The 21091-nt window shown below is 44.6% G+C and overlaps 1 protein-coding gene across 1 annotated transcript; it reads right to left on the bottom strand.

The window, feature by feature from the left end:
* Nucleotides 1–243: 243 nt before the first annotated feature.
* On the bottom strand, nucleotides 244–17433 carry LOC110497321 (dickkopf-related protein 2). Its single transcript, XM_090187799.1, has 4 exons — nucleotides 16832–17433; nucleotides 5669–5819; nucleotides 4791–4931; nucleotides 244–2739 (listed from the first exon to the last, which is right to left on the bottom strand). Exons 1-4 carry the CDS (start codon nucleotides 17030–17032, stop codon nucleotides 2489–2491), a joined length of 744 nt encoding a protein of 247 aa, XP_090043925.1. The 5' UTR covers nucleotides 17033–17433; the 3' UTR covers nucleotides 244–2488.
* Between the last annotated feature and the right edge of the window lie 3658 nt (nucleotides 17434–21091).

Genomic DNA, 21091 nt, shown 5'->3' with positions numbered 1-21091 from the left:
GTAAAACCATTTTGGGTTCCATGTATAACCCTCTGTGGAAAGGGTTCTACATTGAACCCAAAAGAGTTCTACCTGGAACCAAAAGCATTCTACCTGAAACCAAAAAGGGTTCTTCAAAGGGTTCTGATATGAGGGCAGCCAAAGAACCCTTTTAGGTTCTAGATAGCACCTTTTTGTAGGCCTACTAAAAAGTGTTCAGAGTGTTCTGGTACCAACTATTGATAATAGTAAAGTAACAAGTCATTTGTAATATAAAATACATTCTTTATTTATTCATCCATCACTGTAAATGCACAGAAAATATCTGCTGAAAACAGTAGGACAGTGACATTTGCCTCAATGCGGTCGTATTCGTGGCTTATTGGGTGTGTGGCTTTCAGTTACTTATTTTTGGCCACCCATCCCATGAAAGTGAATGTCATTCCAGTTCATATGAACTTCATTCCAGTGCACTGCTTGCTATGAAGTCTATCTGATTGTGTTTGCATCTTTAGGTAAAAATACCAATAATGTCCCGTTTGGAACACTGACAAGTAGAGAGCCTATAAACACCGCACAATCTGATTGGGCCCAGGACCACCAGTGCCTACGCGGCAGGCTTGAACTAACCTTGCTGCAGTGTCCCCTTTTAATCATCTCACCTCATCCTTTTTGTTGTTACCTTAATATCTTTCTAATGTTTATTATTATCTGTACATGATATACATTGATTCTTAAATACAATTTCAATCGTTTCCACATTATATACAATATAAGAGCTTCTTGACGTTAGAAAACTGGTGGAAATGGTGCCTGGAAAACAAATGGAAAACAAAATGGAGGTACATATTATGGCATTGACTATGTACTGTAGTGAACAACTGGTTAAGTTTAACATTGAAAATCATCTAATGTGAAAAACAATGAGCAGGTCGGTACACTGTACATCCAGTAAGACGTGTGAAAAGTAAGCATTTTCCCATGAGAAATAATACAGGTTAAAACATTCTAGAAGGTGCAGGTCACATTTCATAGGTATTGTATCGTGAATTATATTATCATTATCAATTGAATACAGATCGCAAATGTGGGGGAAAGACCAAAAGGTTATTGGGCATATTTGCAATTGCAGTAATATTTTCAGAATTTATAAGTAGTAGTAACAGATAAAACCACGTGTTCAATATGTCCTGATTGAATTCCTGGATTCCTGGTTGTGGTCTCAGCTCCAGTCATATGGATGTCATTTGGGGACGAGAGGCACTTTGGGGTCTGGTATTAGTTCTACACCACTGACCCTCCAGTCCTGTGGTTGAACCAATCAAACTGAATCTCTTTGGATTCTAGCCTGCAATCAAACTGAATTTGTTTGGATTCTAGCCTGGATTCTATCAAAATCTAGAAAACTAAACATGTTTGGATTCCAGGCTCTTAATAGCCTTACTATGGCATACGTCTACACTTAGACTCAACTGAGACAAATCCAGGCTAGTTCTCAACCCAAATGAACACGAATGCGAGATTCCGGAGCGGTGCCTGAGACAGCATTTTCCACCACCATCAACAAAACACCAAATGATGGAATTTCTTGTGGAAGACTCATCTCGCCAATAGAGTTCCAGACACTTGTCAAATCTATGCCGAGGTGCACTGAAGCTGTTCTGGCTCAACGACCTATTGAAACACTTTATGTTGATGTTTCCTTTATTTTGGCAGTAACCTGTATATCTATGTTCATAATCTATACAAAACATATATGCTTTCTGTTCTTTACTAGCATGGTTGAGCCCACATGTTGGTTTGAGAGTCATTGTTACTGTAGGCGACTATTCGTTTGGAGATTCCCACATTGGTTACGCTATTGGAGTGAACGCTCCAAATATAATCAGAATAGTGAGATTACAATAGCGCTTGTATCGGTTAGCTGGGGTTCTGTCATTCCCTTAGTGTGAAAATATCATACGTGAAATATGTGCCAAAAACAAACATAACTAGTAAACCAAGGGTGCATCACAGCAGTCTTGCCTTCATAAGGATAGATAGGAAGATGTTTCTATGCCATTGGTTAATGATGGCTGTAATAAAGATATGTCTTTTCTTTTCATGATGTGAAAATATATGCAACATTTTAAGGAACTTGTACATAAAACACATCCAACTTTCTGAAGAGCCTTCGACATAAAGAAGTTAGTTTGCATAAAGTCCTCGAGAACACGCTGAACAACTTAAGGATGAATGCAACAGTCTCAGAACTCTGCGAGAATGTTCTGAGCTGGAACACAACCAAACAGGAAGGATCATACATGGAACGGTGCCAAATGCTCTCAGAAAAACCTCCTTCTTTGCTTGAGTTTGCTGGGTATCAACCAGCCCTCAGCATCTTCCATTCTCTCTCTCAATCGCTCTTTCCCAGTCTCTCATCTCATGTCATCTCCTGGTTCTCCTCCTCCGAAAGCAGGTCGGAGGAAGACAAAGAGAAAGGCCTCGGCGGACAGCCCTGCCTCACCCTTCAGATCCTCTGGCACATGTGAAGCCTGGACTTGGAGGAGGAGGTGGCGTCCTTCCAGACCTTGCAGGAGAGGCCCTTGGCACAGTCGCAGCGCTGGAATATCTCCAGGCCGTGGGAGCCCTTCTTCCTCTGCTTGGTGCACACCTCGCCCTGCCGCAGCACCGGTTTGCAGATCTTGGTCCAGAAGTGGCGAGCGCAGCAGTAGCCCACGGAGCAGTCCGACGAGCGCAGGCACGGGTCGCCCTCGTGTCCTGGTCAAGGGAGGGAGAGAAAGGAGTCTTAACATGGGCTAGTATGAGGGAAGATGTAGGGTGCACATGCAAAACACAGACCTTTTCTTACTTTTCAGCATGTTTTGATATACTCTGACCCTTTACTGCATGTACTAGTATAGAATACTATATAATGTACTGTGGATTCTATTACCATTCCTTATTTAGGCCAGGGATGGGCAATTGGTGGTCTGCGGGGAAGACCCTCGGACTCAGCAGCCAACTATATATCAAGGTCGAATTAGAGCCCAGGGGGCCCCCATTGATGCGTGGAGCAACTACGGCCCCTCATGATGATTTCAGATTTTTTTGTGGCCCCCACCACCATCAAAGTTGCCCATCCCTGTTCTAGGGTAAAAAAAACATTGAATCTATGTGTGGTTTGGAGCAGAGTTTTCCAAACCCCAGCACTACACAGCTGTGATGTGCTGGGGCAAAACCCAAAACGTGCACCAAGAGGTGGTGGCAGAACCAGGTTTGGGAAACCCTGGTTTAGAGCATGGACAATTCATGGCCATTCATCAATATGTAGAGAGTTATCATGCTCTTACATGTGAAATGTACACTACACTCTACAGGGAAAATCCCCCAACTACTAAACCACAGGAAATGCCCATTATCTTTGTTTTGACTTCCATAGGAAAGAGCTCAAACATACCTCTGGCTTTCTTTTCATCTCAATTCAAACTACATTACAGGGTTAGTATATTAGTGGACTGGAAATGTCCTTAGATTTATCAACTAAATTAACCTATTTCGGGTAGAACTTGATGTTCTTGGCAGGAGGTTTATTTTACAGGTTTATATAGTCTTTCAAAGGATGTAATTAGTACGACAAATATTTATGATCCATGTTATTTAGTCATGCAAGTTTTCTGTGAAACAACCCAGATTCCCCTGTGCCAGAGGGGCTTTTTCGACACAAACCAGCCGTCCTGTAACTCTGGCAAAACCTCAGTTTCTTGTAAGGGGTTTGTTTCGAAATGAAGTTCCAATCAACAACATGAAGTTCCCATTCAGTGCTCTGCCTGAATGGAATGTTTAATATGTTGTGTTGATCTCTCGACTCTCCCTCCAAAGTCACTGCAATTGAGTTGCAGAGGCGAAGCAAGACGAGAGTCAGACGCAAATGAAAAAGTGAATAGGCCTAGCGTTTACTCAAAATGACCTCAAATACTGCACCCTTTTTATCCTGGAATTTTAGCATTGCGGCTATTCATTTCTCCAGAGGGCATTTATTGCACTGCCATTAAGGTGTCTCATTAGAGGTAGAACTTTATTGACAACAACACTGCTTATACGAAGGCCTGCTTATACGTAGGCCTATTCACTTGTTGAGTCAGGATAAAACGAATGCCAAAAGGGGACTCAATAATAACTCCAGTTATTAATACCACTACGAACCTCGCCAACTCTACATTCTGTGGTTTCACAAATGTATATGAGACAGCGTGGTGCTGTCAGCGAGAGTGTTTGTATGCCTGGTTTATGTAGGTGTCGTGGGGAACAGCAAGGGGCCACTGTGGTTTGGTTTCTCTCAGCCAGGCCCCCATGCTGAGCCGTGGTCTCTGAGGTTCGCAGCTGATATACGAGCTAGCGGGTAATTATAGCGGTCGTTTGCGGACTGGCGTCTCTTTAACTTCGTGTGACTACAGACAAGTAACAGAGAACAGGGACAACAGAGATTCAGCGCCGTGGACCAGGATCAGCGAGAGATATTGCGATTGCGAAATCGGAAAAGGGAACAGAGATCATCCCTTCATATGACTGTATATCTTCTCCCAGGCCAGGCCGAGAGGCGGTCTTCAGACCTGGGTTCAACTGGTATCGAAGATCTTTCAAATACTATAGCTGTGCTTGACTAAGCTTGCCTGGTGCAATGGAACCAATGGAGTAGTTTCAAAAGTACAAACCCCACCCATCTCTCCAGGCAATCTCAATCCAACACTCAACGCATTTTAAGCAGATTTCAAATACTATTTAAACTCTGGTCTGTTTACAGCTGTTTAACAAGTAGGTGAAATGGCTACCTTTAACAGAGTGTTTGGCCTGCGCTGCTTTCCCACTCTTCTTCCAGTCGACAGTGCTGTCCTTGGTGGAGAGCTTGTTGTGGTCGTCCAAGGCTGAGATGTGAGGTGAGAGGACGCTCTCCGAGATAGGGACACAGATATCTACATGGATACGGCCAGTGGAGAGAGAGAAGTTAGAGGTGAGTTCAACCACCACATAATAATGATTACAGCTAAAGCTACAGCTATTACAGCTAAAGACAAGCCAGGGTTTGATAGATACAGTGTCATATATTCCGTCTTCTATATGAATTTCTGTTCAGGTTGGTCAACGACAGTTCTTTAACTTGTGTTATTAGGGATCACAGCTACCCAGTGACTAGCACATGTGGTTATCATTCATGTCTATTGCAGTTCATCTCTCAGAGGACACAGAGCGGAGAGAGAGGAGCGTTCAGTGCTGAACTATGGGTAGAAAGCATGTGTTCAATATGGTTCAAATGTAATTGCTCCGTCATTTTTTATGTAACCTTTATTTAACTAGGCAAGTCAGTTAAGAACAAATTCTTATTTACAATGACGGCCTAGGAACAGTGGGTTAACTGGTCTAGGAACAGTGGGTTAACTGCCTTGTTCAGGGGCAGAATGACAGATTTCTACTTTGTCAGCTCGGGGATTCGATCTAGCAGCCTTTTGGTTACTGGCCCAACGCTCTGACCACTAGGCTACCTGCCGCCCCATTTAAATGTCCTCTGGACTAGATAGACGTCCCTCTCTGTTGCCCGACACCCATCCAGTCTGTCTGTTAGGAATGTTCTTGTGACAGAGACGTGTTCACTTCACACCGACTTCAGACATGCTGACTTAAAAAGTAAGAGAGGTCCGTCAACACAACGTACAGTTGCTGCAGCGGTTGCTGGGGCAGCACATGGCGTCTCTATGGCAACGCTTCTTCCTCCGTCGGCAGGTGAGACAGCGGGAGGGTGCTTGCTGAGGGCTGTGGCAGTAGCTTCCTACAGTGCACTCCTTATCGCTGCTGCATGGGTACACCTGTAGATGTCGAAACAGAAACATTCAGAATCATGGATAATGATCACATGTATGTATCAATTAGTGTCTTGTTAGCCCATATGGGCTGGGAACTGAAAAATAATAAATCAACTCATAATATTGGGGTTTATTTGGGTGGTGGCCCCGACCGGGACTCGAACCCTGGTCCCTGCATGTGACTGTTAGTCAAACATCTAAGCGGTCTGAAACCTCTGGACAAGGTCACTAGGTATTGGACTAAGGTCACTAATAAGGTTACGTACAGCCATTAGTTAGGGAACAGTGACACTGCGGTTCAACTCAGGCTAACTAGCAACAAACCTGTCACCCATAACATTGCCGGTTTTTAGAATTGCATCATAAAAAACATAATGTTTTGTCGGTAATGGTTACCAGACATGACGGAAAACGGTTTTGGTTCCACTTACAGTCATATAAACCCCACTCCTAGACTCCACTACTTCTCCTAACCGTCACTAATTTCCCCGTCTCCCATGGCATTTTTATGTGACGGCTTTAAAAAGTCCAACAGAAATTGCTCAAGACAGTAAGCAGATTAGCAGAGTGTGTTCTGTATGAATTCCTTCTGAAGAACCAGACCTTTTTCCAAAGGTGGAAAACAGTCCGTAGACTAGAGAGAGAGAGAGAGAGAGAGAGAGAGAGAGAGAGAGAGAGAGAGAGAGAGAGAGAGAGAGAGAGAGAGAGAGAGAGAGAGAGAGAGAGAGAGAGAGAGAGAGAGAGAGAGAGAGAGAGAGAGAGAGAGAGAGAGAGAGAGAGAGAGAGAGAGAGAGAGAGAGAGAGAGAGAGAGAGAGAGAGAGAGAGAGAGAGAGAAGGGGGACTGCTGCCTCTCGCTCAGCTTCTACGTGTCAGCCTACGGCCAGGAATATCTTCAGATACTCCAAACAATGGAGCCATTACTGTATCCCCACCCAAGAAAAACACAAGTCAAGGTTCACTCTATCTCAAGATGGCTTTTAGAAGCCTAAATAGTTGGATGAAGCAGTCATTGGATAATAGAACCACTTGGCTATGGAGTCCGTTTTGCGACCAACCGCTGTTCTAATTGGGTACCTGGGGATTTGAAAAGCAAGTATTCGGCATCCGTGGTTCTTTTCTTACTTTTCCATCTCATAATTCCCCAGATTGACTCTCTCAGATCACTGAGGGAACGTCTGAAATGGCACCTGATCAGAAGTGGAGTTTCAGACAGTGCCTGAGACATAGGCCGTAGTCTGGTGAAGCTATGGCAACATGGTAACAATTCAATGTGATTTCCTTCCGTCCTCAGCCACCAACCGGGTCTGCAGAACGCATTGATTTAGGTGAGCCGAGATGACCGAGGTAAAACCGCAGTGTGTCCATAAACATAGCAACCATTTAACCACAGTCCACACGGCGGCCATAATGAAAGGGCCCGGCTCACTTTTTCCACAACAAGTGCATGCAGCAATACACACAACCACGGGATTGTTCTTTTATTTTTACACATTACGTACCGTCTGGTGTCCCCCAGCGTCGCACGAGTATGAGGGCAAACGAGTTCAAATGAAATAATATGATAGTCAGATGAACATGTCGAGTGAGAGGGGACACTGTACTGTACACAAGCAACTCCTCCTTGGACAAGGTCCAGAGTCGGTCGATGAGGCTGTTTCAGTCTTTTGCTGAGGTCTGGCCACTCCAACATCAGCCACCAGGCAACAGTCACCAGCCACCAGGCAACAGTCACCAGCCAACATGCCACCAGCCACCAGCCACTAGCCACCAGGCACCAGACACTAGCCACTAGCCACCAGGCACCAGACACCAGACACCCGTCGACATGCATTAGTGTCCACTTTGTATGAGCTACACAATACTAACCCCAAAAATGCACAACAATGACAACAGACATTGCCACAAACAGCCTATTTAGGTTTTCTCCGTCCAATGTTCGATTGACGTAATAGCAACTTGTTTGGGCTGCTCTACGTCGGGCTGGTGCTGAACTGACAGATCTGCATCAGAACTGACCACCATTGCAAAGCATTGAATAATAAACATGTGAATGCTAGAACATAAAGTCATTACAGTCACAATAATGAACGTGGATTAGGATTCAGAAGAGTCACGTCACCATAACAGGCCTTGTTGCTAGATCAAAACGTACCCCACATGTTGGAGCGAGCTCTCAAAAACCGAACATCTCAATATCTTCAGATCAGATGTTATTTAATATCCATGTGCTTAAATCAACTGAACAGGCTTAGAGGTATTTGGACCTTGTGTGAGCAATGTCGAGTTTGTCACATTGAAAACACATGTAGGGACTAATAAACGTCCGTCCAGTAATACAATGAAAATAAGAGCAAGCAGAACAAGAATAGGTTGCAACATGGTGAGATCCTAAATGGTGCCACGGTTGTTATTGAAGCTCAGGTCAACCTTTTATGTTTGGAAGGACTCGCTTTTCCCAGACTTATCAAGACATTTCCAAGAAGGTATTCATTAGGATTAATAACCATTAAACAATAATATGTTCTTGGAAGTGAAACCATTAAGCAATAATAATAATAATAATAATAATAATAATTGGAAATGTCTTGATAAGTCTTGGAAAAACAAGTCCTTCCAAACATAAAAGGTTGACCTGAGCTTCATGTTTCTGAACTGGGCTTGTGCCCAATTTCTCCTGCAGTGAAGCGAGGCGAATGTAATGTAGAGCTAACAGGGTATTTTACATGCTAGCCTATGTCCACAATGACATCATCATATAGCCAAGAGTTTCAGATCATGTTCATGTTCTCAAGTTCAGTGGTATCAGTTTAGGCCTGTGGCTGCCCATAACCTAATGTAGCAGGCATAAAAGAAAAGGCCTGAGCGAAGTTCCCACATCCGGTCTTCAGCGGAAAAGGAAGTTAGGTTGTATCCCTGAAAACTGGATGCATCCGGTCGTTGGCAACTCTGCTGCCCATGAACAATTAACTAGCCCTAAGAGAAGAAGAAATAAGACTTGGTTAACCCCACAATGCTCTGAAGCATTGACCAATGAGATCAACACCACAGGAAAGTGTGTTCTGATGTTGAAATGTGAAGAGAAATATCTTGGCCCTACAGTACCCTATACAGTCTCTCAGATTTTTAGCAGGTGGTTCCTGGCTAAGCAGTCTAGGATTGATTACAGTGGAGCTGTACTGTACTCTGCTGTAGGAAGGGCCTCCTCCCTTCCCTCCCTCCCCTCACCATCCTCCCTCACCTCTTCCATCAAGCCTCCATCATTTCACAGGAGCCCTTTGAAATCCAATGACCGATAATCTCACTTTATCTTGCCATGTTTCAAAACACCTCATTGACGCCACGGTCCTCTGAGGGGAGGCGGCGGTTTCGTTTGGATGCGTCTCATTTGATCACGACTCCACTAGCTCACTTTATTGGCCCCTTTTTGTTTGCCGCCGCCACTCCCAATCCCCTATTTCCCCTAGACGCACCATATCACATGAAAGCAAGAGGCTATCCCTGTTAGAGGAAGTGGGCTGTGTTCCTCTCATGCAGGCTAGACCATAAAGAGGGAGACAGACGCAGAGCGATGAGGGAAGGCCCCTGGGTCCCCAGTCCTGTCTCGTGCTGCTCTCGTGGTGTTATAAGTGGCCTGGGCTTTGAAGGTAATGGGAGGGAGGGAGGGAGGGAGGGAGGGAGGGAGGGAGGGAGGGAGGGAGGGAGGGAGGGAGGGAGGGAGGGAGCGAGGGAGGGAGGGAGGGAGGGAGGCATACACCAGTTTTACTCCAGGATACATGAGTCTTTGAACCTGTCCTTTACTCTGTATTTGCCCGTATTTACCCAGCATCAGTCATTCCGAAGGACTGATATCATAATATGATAGGAGTGTAACACATGTTCATAAGACCACAACACAACGTTAGTGGAGGGTTATTTACCTCAAGTCTAGTCACGGCAGATGAGGCAGCTACTGTACTTCAGGGCAACTGTGACACATACGATTCTGTCACTTAGCCAACTGTCTAAATGTATATTCAAACCATTCAAACATCAAAGTCTGGTTAGAAAGGCTCTGCTCACTATTCACTTAAGAAGATTAAAATAATGGGGTTATAACAGTAATACACACACACACACACACACACACACACACACACACACACACACACACACTGTTACGAGAACTTGGAGGGCAATTGAACTTGACCTTGGATAATCAAGCATGGAAGCCTGAAACTGTGATTGGTAATCATGGTCAGCAGCACTGAGCCTCACGGAGTCTAATAAACTATGTCACCAAGTAAACAAACGTCCTCTGCCCTCTAAGGAGAGACGGTCTCACAGTATCAGATAACAAAGGGACAGGGGCATAAAACACATACGCATCGTAAGAACCTTAACAATACAACTTTGGCTCTTTCGTCACTGAAAACACAGGTCTTTGATGGGTTAAACCCTGGATTGTATCGGTCTGTGACTCTGGGGACAGAGTCTCCCTATGGGCTACACCAGAGCCATGTGCTGAATTTAGAGAGTTGGGTCAACTTGGAACATTTTCTATATTGTTCCAATTCCAGACATTCAGTTACATCAATGTGTTTAAATATTCCCCATGTAATGTTGATGGAGAGATAACATGGCTGCCGTACACTGACTATACAAAACATTAGGAACACCTTCTGCCCTCAGAGCAGCCTCAATTCGTCAGGGCATGGATTCTACAAGGTGTCGAAAAGCGTTCCACAGGGATGCTGGCCCATGTTGACTCCAATGCTTCCCAAAGTTGTGTCAAGTTGGCTGGATGTCCTTTGGGTGGTGGACCATTCTTGACGCACACGGGAAACTGTTCTTCATTAAAAACCCAGCTGCGTCACTGTTTTTGACTGAAACTGGCACGCCTGGCACCTACAACTGTACCATACCCCATTCAAAGGCACTTCAATCTTTTATCTTCCCATTAACGGCACACATTCACAATCCATGTCTCAATTGTCTCAATGCTTAACAATCCTTCATTAACCTGTCTTCTCCCCTTCGTCTACACTGGTTGAAGTAGATTTAATAAGGGATCAAAGCTTCCACCTGGATTCCCCTGGTCATGAAAAGAGCAGGTGTTCTTAATGTTTTGTACACTCAGCGTAGAATCTTAAAGTGTCATGGAAACGTATCATAATGCAGAAACCTCAATGTCCTAACTCTTTAAATACACTCAGAACCATATTGGCCCTACAGAACCATATTGGCCCTACAGAACCATATTGGCCCTACAGAACCATATTGGCCCTACAGAACCATATTGGCCCTACACCAGCGATCAAAAGAAGGGCACATGACTGAGCCGGAAACCCCAGACAGAGCTGGGTGTAGCTCAGTGAGGTGTTAGCCTGTGGATAGAGAAGGGCTCTGTGTCTCCTGACTCTCATTAACAGGGTACAGAGGTAAGTGAAATGAATTCCCCTCAGGATACTCTGCTGGCCTGCTAGGGCCCCTGATACCCATTATGGCCCATCTGGGGCCCACACTCGCCCCCCAGGGCCTGCTGACTGGAGGGGTGAGAGACAGCCAGGAGACCCGCTGGGCCCCCCTGACTGGAGGGGTGAGAGACAGCCAGGAGACCCGCTGGACCCCCCTGACTGGAGGGGTGAGAGACAGCCAGGAGACCCACTGGGCCCCCCTGACTGGAGGGGTGAGAGACAGCCAGGAGACCCGCTGGACCCCTGAGATGGAGGAGACGGAGCCTTGACGGCGGCTACCTAGCGCTAACAAGCACTCACACCTCGGCCTGCTTTGTTTCCCCCTCTCAGATCGTTAAGATCACTAAACAGTTACTTAACCCTGGAGGGGGTAGGGAGGGGTGCTGGCGGGGCGAGAGGGGGGGGAGAGGGGACCTAGCGCTCAACTTTTACTGGGGGAGCCTAAGCGATTCGGTCCTGGCTTGTTAAAATAATCTCTGTGTTGAATTAAACACAGTTTTAAGACTACTTAAAACTGTATGGATGTCCAGGCACTGGTAGAAACAGCCAACCACTGTTACTGTACGCATGCCTCCACTTCCCCTTGTGGGTTCAGAGGTTAGGGTGGTGAACGTTCCCTGCCCATACCATCCATCTGTACTGGTTCTCTAACTTACTGGGAACCAGGGGCCACCCAGGAGCATCGGGTCTGAACATCTCCCAGTCAAGAGGGCCTTTCACTTTGTGTTACTTCGGTTTGGTTTCACTCAAGTCAAGTCAATGTGAGGGGGGAAGGGGGTGGAGCCACACACTCATGCAGCTTGTCTTAATTGTAATGATTGAATCACTTGGGACAGTCACAACCTGACATTGAGGTTGGAGCACAAAGTGATTCATGTGACATTTATAGTCAGCTAGAGCGGAGAGCGGCAAAGTCAGTGCAAAACTTTGTCAACAGCCGAAGGAAACAAAAACAAATGAGTCTGTCATGGTACTTCCTATATAGATCCACCAATAGCTTTGACATGTTGGATAGAGCCCAACTTTACTAATCTGACAATTTAAACACCAAATTACACCCCGGTTTCCTGCAGGCTTCTCTGGGTGGCCGCCGTGCTCCGCTCCCCGACTCCCCGTCTCTAATTTGTGACTTTTGAAAGTGAGCCAGTGGGGGTGATTTATTGAGAGCTTATGTTGCAATCTTTCTCATATCCTTTCATGTCGGAGGATTGGAGGACCAGAAGAAATACATTTCAACAGCCTGAATAATGCTGTGTAAAAATGAACACCCTTCTTTTGAGGAGGTCTGCTGTTAGAGGAATCTGAGGGAGAAATGTGGGAAAGGGCCTAAATGGATGTGATGGTGAATTATGTCAATAGTCTCTCAAACTGTGAAGTTTAGAAGTGTTCCAAGCGGACGATCACTCATGTCCTGATCCACTGCCTCTATGGAGGAAGGTGTAATGTTCTGCCAACGCTTCATCACGAATTATAGCAACCTCAACATTACGCCAACGTCTTCATTAATCTACAGGGTAGAGAAAGACAAGCTTCATCCAGAAGAGATTGGTTATAATATTTGAGGGTTCACACCACCGCTTTCCACTGATGCCCCCCCACGCAGCTCTAACCCACCGCATGTCTCTGACCCGCCCCATGTCTCTAACCCACCACATGTCTCTGACCCATCCCATGTCTCTGACCCGCCCCATGTCTCTGACCCGCCCCATGTCTCTGACCCACCCCATGCCTTTGACCCGCCCCATGTCTCTAACCCACCGCATGTCTCTGACCCGCCCCATGTCTCTGACCCGCCCCATGTCTCTAACCCACCGCATGTCTCTGACCCACCCCATGTCTCTGACCCACCCCATGTCTCTGACCCACCCCATGTCTCTGACCCACCCCATGTCTCTGGCCCACCCCATGTCTCTGACCCACCCCATGTCTCTGGCCCACCCCATGTCTCTGGCCCACCCCATGTCTCTGACCCGCCCCATGTCTCTAACCCACCGCATGTCTCTGACCCATCCCATGTCTCTGACCCGCCCCATGTCTCTGACCCGCCCCATGTCTCTGACCCACCCCATGCCTCTGACCCGCCCCATGTCTCTAACCCACCGCATGTCTCTGACCCGCCCCATGTCTCTAACCCACTGCATGTCTCTGACCCATCCCATGTCTCTGACCCGCCCCATGTCTCTGACCCGCCCCATGTCTCTGACCCACCCCATGCCTCTGACCCACCCCATGTCTCTGACCCACCCCATGTCTCTGACCCACCCCATTTCTCTGACCCACCGCATGTCTCTGGCCCACCCCATGTCTCTGACCAGCAGGCAACCTGATCACCGGATCACCGGTTGCTGCAAATCAAAAAATCAAGGCAGGTTCTCTTCAGAGTCAGGCCATTCTCTATAGAGTAAATTGTTCATTATGAGTATATAATCTAACATAAAAAGCTAGTGAGGACCTTCAGTCGCAATCTAAGCAATCACCATGACCCACTATTTGCATGGTTGACTGCTCAGTATCATCCACACTATAACAAAAGCTCCTATAAGCCATCACAAATCGATGCCACACGTTGCCAATTAAAAGCCTGTGAAGACTTCAAGGTTTGTTATCTTTGATTTACATCATAAACAACCACTTCAGATGCCACACAGCAGGTCAATAGAGTTTGCCTGTGGCCCGTGATTCATGTCTGGCTGTTGTTGAGTGCTGGCTGTAACGGTACAAGGCTGGAAACCATTCTAGCAGACAGGAGAGACGGGGAGACACACCACCTCCCATTGAAACCATTAGCCATCTAAATGTGCCGTGGCATTTCACTCTTATAACAGTACGGTGGTGGTCTCCACACATACACACACTCATCCCCAGTGGTCCATTCTATCCAAACCACTCCAGTTTATTGCAATGGCAAAGTTGTAAGCAGACATTTAAACAGAGGTCTGGCACAGCTCTGGTGGCTGGAACGGTTCCCACTACGCAGAAGAGACTGAAGCTATTCCCTTTAATCCTCACTGTCTGAGTGGTAGGATCTCAGAACAGTGCTCTCAGCAGTAGCTCCCCCCCCCCCCCCCACACACACACACACACACACACACACACTCACGCTACAGACAGGCATATCCACTTCATCCACTGGTATCATTACAAGTGACATTCTGGAGACCTATATAAGCCTACAGCAGACACTAGTCCAAGCCAAAGCTAAACTGTAGCCAACCAGTAGTTACACTGGTATAAACACTTTGATTGTAAAAGACAAAGACAATCAACTGAGAATCAATTATTTATTTTTTTTAATGTGAAACGCTGGCTTAAATGTATAGCAGGGGAAAACAGAAATGTGGCGCCATCTACTGTTCAAGAAGATGCCAGAAATAACATAAACAGTGTTGCCTTTTACATTTGATAACAAAGCAAAAAAAGAAAAGAAAAAAGATCTAAACTAATTTAGTCAACTTTCATATTAATTTACTTTAAGAAAAACCTAGGAAGAAACCTAGAGATGAACCACACCTCTTCTGGCTGTGCCAAGTGGAGATTATAAGAGTACATGGCCATTAAGGCCAGATTGTTCTTCAAGATTTTCAAATGTTCAAAGATGACCATCAGGGTCAAATAATAATCACAGTGGTTGTAAAGGGTGCAACAGGTCAGCACCTCAGGAGTAAATGTCAGTTGGCTTTTCATAGCCGAGCATTCAGAGGTCGAGACAGCAGGTGGGGTACGGAGGGAGGGAGGGAGGGAGGGAGGGAGGGAGGGAGGGAGGGAGGGAGGGAGGGAGGGAGGGAGGGAGGGAGGGAGGGAACTATTTATATATGTATCCTATTTATTTAACTTCACCTACAAAATATGAACACATTATATACCTAAACATACTGTATGAACACATTATATACCTAAACATACTGTATGAACACATTATATACCTAAACATACTGTATGAACACATTATAAACCTAAACATACTGTATGAACACATTATATACCTAAACATACTGTATGGCACCTGAGATCCAGTTTCAATAAAACAATTAGAGAACTAATTAGGTAGAATGCTTTTTTATAATTCACACATGAACCAAACTATAGCGTAGCTCCAGTGGTATAAAGTACTTAAGAAAAATATTTTAAAGTACTATTTAAGTATTTTTGGGGATATCTGTACTTTACTATTTATATTTTTGACAACTTTTACTTCACTACATTCCTAAAGAAAACAATGTACTTTGTACTCCATACTTTTTCTCTGACACCAAAAAGTACTCGTTACATTTTGAATGCTTAGCAGGACAGGAAACTGATCCAATTCACGGACTTATCAAGAGAACATCCCTGGTCATCCCTATTGCTGCTGGTCTGGCGGACTAACTAAACACATACGCTTGGTTTGTAAATGATGTTGGGGTATTGGGATGTGCCCCTTGTTATCCATACTTTAAAAACATTTAAGTGGCACCGTCTGGTTTGCTTAATATAATGAATTTGAAATTATTTGTACTTTACCGTAAGTATATTTTTGCAATTACATTTACTTTTGATACTTAATTATATTAATTGAAATACTTTTACTCGAGTACTATTTTACTGGGTGACATTCACTTTTACTTTAGTAATTTTCTATTAAGGCATCCTGACTTTTAGTCAAGTATGAAAATTGGTTACTTTTTCCACCACTGTGTAGCTCTTTACCCCGAGGCTTTCACTTTAGCCTGGCTGCTTATACAGACAGCCAGGCTAATTCCACACTGTGTTGAAACAGCAGGAACTGATAACACTTGGAGTGCATATTAAGTGGTCGGTAAGAGTATCCTTCACTCTCAGCCCACAGTTCCGTCTAATAATTCCAGAAAGCGTCTGGAGCGGTTTAATGACATTAAGAACCAGACAGAAATAATCCCCGGTGTTAACTTACTTTCTCTCACATTTCTACTGATCATGTTAATGATTTGCCTTGGAAGCATGTTGGACCCGACAGTGGCGTCAAGGTCTGAGATGCAATTAAGGTTTATGAGGGGTCCTATCCCTGTAATTTCCAATAACGATTCACACATGAGAGAAGTTCTAATGTTATTGGGGCTAATACCGTTATTTTAGTTCTCGTCAAAAAACTTCCATGGGCAGTTGGGCACCACGCGCAATGTTTGGGGGCTTCAGTTGGGCACCACACGCAATGTTTGGGGGCTTCAGTTGGGCACCACACGCAATGTTTGGGGGATTCAGTTGGGCACCACGCGCAATGTTTGGGGGCTTCAGTTGGGCACCACGCGCAATGTTTGGGGGCTTCAGTTGGGCACCACACGCAATGTTTGGGGGCTTCAGTTGGGCACCACGCGCAATGTTTGGGGGCTTGCGTAAAGCAACAACGCATGTATTGGAACAGTTGTAACCAGCCATTTAAATGCAAAACGGAGACATCTAAAATACTTATACCAATACGATTATTCAAAACATGAAAAGGGATGTCAAAACAGTAAATTATTACCAATGTCCTCGCCAAAAGTTGTTACAATCAAATCATAACTACAGTAATGTGTGTGTAAATCAAAAGAGAACGATGAGATTACCTGCGCAAGGATGTTGCCTTTCTTGGTGATCCCGGGTTGGAGGGTGGCTGAACGGTTCGTGGCCGGCGTGGGCTCTCCCAACAGAGCCGCTTTGATGGAGTTTGGCTTGGAGCGCTCTGCTCTCTGCGACTCCCCCATCCTCAAGGCCGCGACAAGCAGCACGAAAACACACCAGAATCTATTCCGAGTCAGGAAGAGCATCCTTGGGAAACAATTGTTTAGAAATGTTGCCCAAAAAATAAAAACTGATTCGAATAGGATATTAGCGGGCGACCCGGGCCTAGCCAATTACGCATAAAGGTATCACAGAAACGCGCGCTCTGTTACACTGTGTCCATGTGTTAAATTGACCGCTTGCGAATAAAGTCAATAACGGTAAGTGTTCTCTTTTCAACGAATCAGAAAAGGAAACGGGTTATTGCCATCGACAGAAATGCCACTTTTATAACAACACCAATAGCTCAATCTAAAAATCTAATCAAAATGATGAGCTTCAATGAATAAAAAAAACGCTGACGCTCACAAGGTCAGGGTGAAACTTGACAAGCGACTTCCAGTCTGTCTCTCTGGCAGTAAGTGAATGCTTAGTGCGGCAGCCTGATATTTTATGATCTCGGATACTTTCTTTTTATAGGATTCTAATGGGTTTACTTCCTCCGCCCCCATTCAGAACTGACAAAGACTGAAACTGATCTGTACGTGCGCGCTGCGCATTGTCGTCTCGAGCCCCCGTCCCAGACTGGTCCCAGACGCCTGCACCAGAAGCCCTGTTGGGGAAAAACCTATAAAATTATACACTGTATATTTTAACTGTGTGTGCTGACCTTTTTTATAACGAGACAGTTGGGGGCAAAGGAAATGAAAGAGGGGGATGAATAAAACTTCAGATAGTTTGTCACCATTTTTCTTGGTCTATAACCTCCACCACACCTTCATGAAATGGACAAGTATCTAATTACTATTTAAAAATAAATAAAAACACAACAAAACACATTTATTTTCAATAGGCCAATAGTCAAAACGTGCTTATGTACTTGCAATGAGGTATTTGATTGGAATTTTAATCTATGGTATGTGGATCTGGTTGGAATAAAAAAATCCATCCTTCTATGACATGGTTCATGAGGTTCATGTTGGCATACTAACTTATCTTTCTCACCTTAATGATATGGGGTGATGTGGCTAGGACTCATTGACACCACCAATTTAAATCGGTATTCACAAAAATAGCTTGTATAAGACAATCAGATAACCATTGTTTTGGCCGATGGGAAAGGCTTCCCTCATGATGCGAGGAATGTTCTCAGTGATATGGTTAGTGATATACTTAACATATAGAGACTCCTTTGTTAGATATCTGGGTTTATGGTCCCTGCATCAGAATAAGTTATGTTCATGATGGTTCGATAACATCACAACAGTATAATACCTTCTTGAAGTGGTAAGGTAAGGTGCCTATATGATTTTGGAGTGCAAAGGCACATTGAATAATACATGTATACTTACTTTAGGTGAAGGCCATCGGGAATACAAACTGATCTAGATTTATGCTATCGAGATTTGTGAGATTTGTAGAATGAAGAATCATTGTGCTGATCTAGCATCAGTTTGGCATTTTAGATTATATTGACAGGGGAGACCTGATCCTAGATCAGCACTCCTACTCTGAGATGCTTTGTGAATACGGGCCCAGAAACCAAATATTCATATTCATTCCTGATAAGGGAATCTGTAGAAATCAGTCAAATGTCATCAACCAGACACTCATATAGCCATCAGTGACCTGGATGTTTTTCTGGCTCTAAAGATAATTAATGGAACATATGATTCACCAGCAGAAACCACAGTGCATGTTAATCAAGAACTACAGCTGCCTTATCAACATAAATGATGAAGAGCCAGTTACCGAAACCAGCATGCTGCACCCACAAAGTCTCTATGACTCTATGGTATGTGCAATGTTCTAGTACGCACGTATGCACACGCACACACACACACACACACACACACACACACACACACACACACACACACACACACACACACACACACACACACACACACACACACAGACTTCTGACCTTAAAAGTGATCCGTCACACGCCTCAAACCAGTGTGCCAACCTCTTTTGTTTGGGCAAGCAGCCAATCAGGGAAGTGGGACGGATGTATTGTGCTTCTATGATGTGTTACAATAGTGAATACTTCCTGTGATGGGCCTGTACTCTAGTTTGATTGAATGAACAAATGCATTTTTGTACACGCCTATCATAACAGTGGCATTGAGGCCCTTGAATGGTGTGATGGTTACAGCACTATTCACTACTCTCTTTATACTCAGGGAAGTTGTAAAAGAAACAGACATTGTTTGACAAGAGGCGTCAATACCATCAGCTTTTAATAGAGAACAGGAAGGGGAACCAACCAGAACGTAGACTTTTGCACTTTGAAGAAACACTATCCCTGCAGTGTAGATTTTATGATGTTATTTTTGTGGTTTGAATTAAAGGCAGATCACACTCAAACATCCAAGTGAAGAACACAAAGCTTCACAACATCAACTGTCTGTAATACCAATATGATTTATCCCATAGATCCAAAGCACTGCTCAGCTGGAATCTGTCAGTTTCTCTGGGCTTTTGTTTTAAAAGCCCCAGCAATGTTTTGCGTTGAAACAGTTTAAAAAGCTCCCAGGGACGAGAGACAAGTGGCCCAGAGCACCAGGAAGACCAGAGAAGACGGAGGATTTCAATCACAAACATCACCATGAAGGAATGACATACAGTGCATTTGAAAAGTATTCAGACCGCTGGACATTTTGTTCCGTTACAGCCTTATTCTAAAATGTATTCAATTGTTTTTTCCCTCATCAATTTGCACACAGTACCCCATAATGAGAAAGCCAAAACAGGTTTTTAGAAATGTTTGCAAACTTATTACAAATACAAAACAGAAATATCACATTCACATAAGTATTCAGACCCTTTACTCAGTACTTTTGTAGCAATTACAGCCTTGAGCCTTCTTGTGTATAACGCTATAGGCTTGGTACATCTATATTTGGGGAGTTTCTCCCATTCTTTTCTGCAGGTCCTCTCAAGCTCTGTCAGGTTGGATGGGGAGCATCGCTGCACAGCTATTTTCAGGACTCTTCAGAGATGATTGATCGGGTTCAAGTCTGGGCTCTGGCTGGGCCACTCAAGGACATTCAGACACTTGCCCCGAAGCCACTCCTGTGTTGTCTTGGCTGTGTGCTTAGAGTTGTTGTCCTATTCAAAGGTAAACCTTCGCCTCAGTCTGAGGTCCTGAGCTCTCTGGAGCAGGTTTTCATCAAAGATCTCTCTGTACTTTGCTCCGTTCATCTTTCCTTCGATCCTGACTAGTCTCCCAGTCCCTACTGCTAAACAAATCCCCACAGCATGATGCTGCCACCACCATGCTTCACCATAGGGATGGTGCCAGGTTTCCTCCAGATGTGATGCTTGGCATTCAGGCCAAAGAGTTCAATCTTGGTTTCATCAGACCAGAAAATAAATCTTGTTTCTCATGGTCTGCATCCTTTTAGGTGCCTTTTGGCAAACGTACAGTTCTAGAGAGAGTCTTGGTGGTTCCAAACTTCTTCCATTTAAGAATGATGGAGCCCACCGTGTTCTTGGGGACCTTCAATGCTGCAAATATTTTTATGGACCCTTTCCCAGATCTGTGCCTCGACACAATCCTGTCTCTGAGCTCTATGGACATTTCCTTCGACCTCATGGCTTGGTTTCTGCTCTGACATGCACTGTCAACTGTGGGACCTTATATAGACAGGTGTGTGCCTTTCCAAATCATGCCCAATCAATTGAATTTACCATAGTTGTAGAAACATCTCAAGGATGATCAATGGAAACAGGATGCACCTGAGCTCAATTTCAAGTATCATAGCAAAGCCTTTGAATACTTATAACAAATAAAACAGAAATACCTTATTTACATAAATTTGTTAACATTTCTAAAAACCTGTTTTTTTCTTTGGAGAGGGCTATCTGGAGGTTATTTAGAGGTTTTGGAGAGGGCTATCTGGAGGTGATTTAGGGGTTTTGGAGAGGGCTTTCTGGAGGTTATTTAGAGGTTTTGGAGAGGGCTATCTGGAGGTGATTTTGAGGTTTTGGAGAGGGCTATCTGGAGGTGATTTAGGGGTTTTGGAGAGGGCTATCTGGAGGTGATTTAGGGGTTTTGGAGAGGGCTATCTGGAGGTTATTTAGAGGTTTTGGAGAGGGCT

Source organism: Oncorhynchus mykiss, chromosome 10 (genome assembly GCF_057628025.1).
Source record: "Oncorhynchus mykiss isolate SJ-2025 chromosome 10, ASM5762802v1, whole genome shotgun sequence".
Lineage (NCBI taxonomy): Eukaryota > Metazoa > Chordata > Actinopteri > Salmoniformes > Salmonidae > Oncorhynchus > Oncorhynchus mykiss.
The sequence above is the reverse complement of the archived record's forward strand: the minus strand, read 5'-3'. Positions and strand labels throughout refer to the sequence as shown.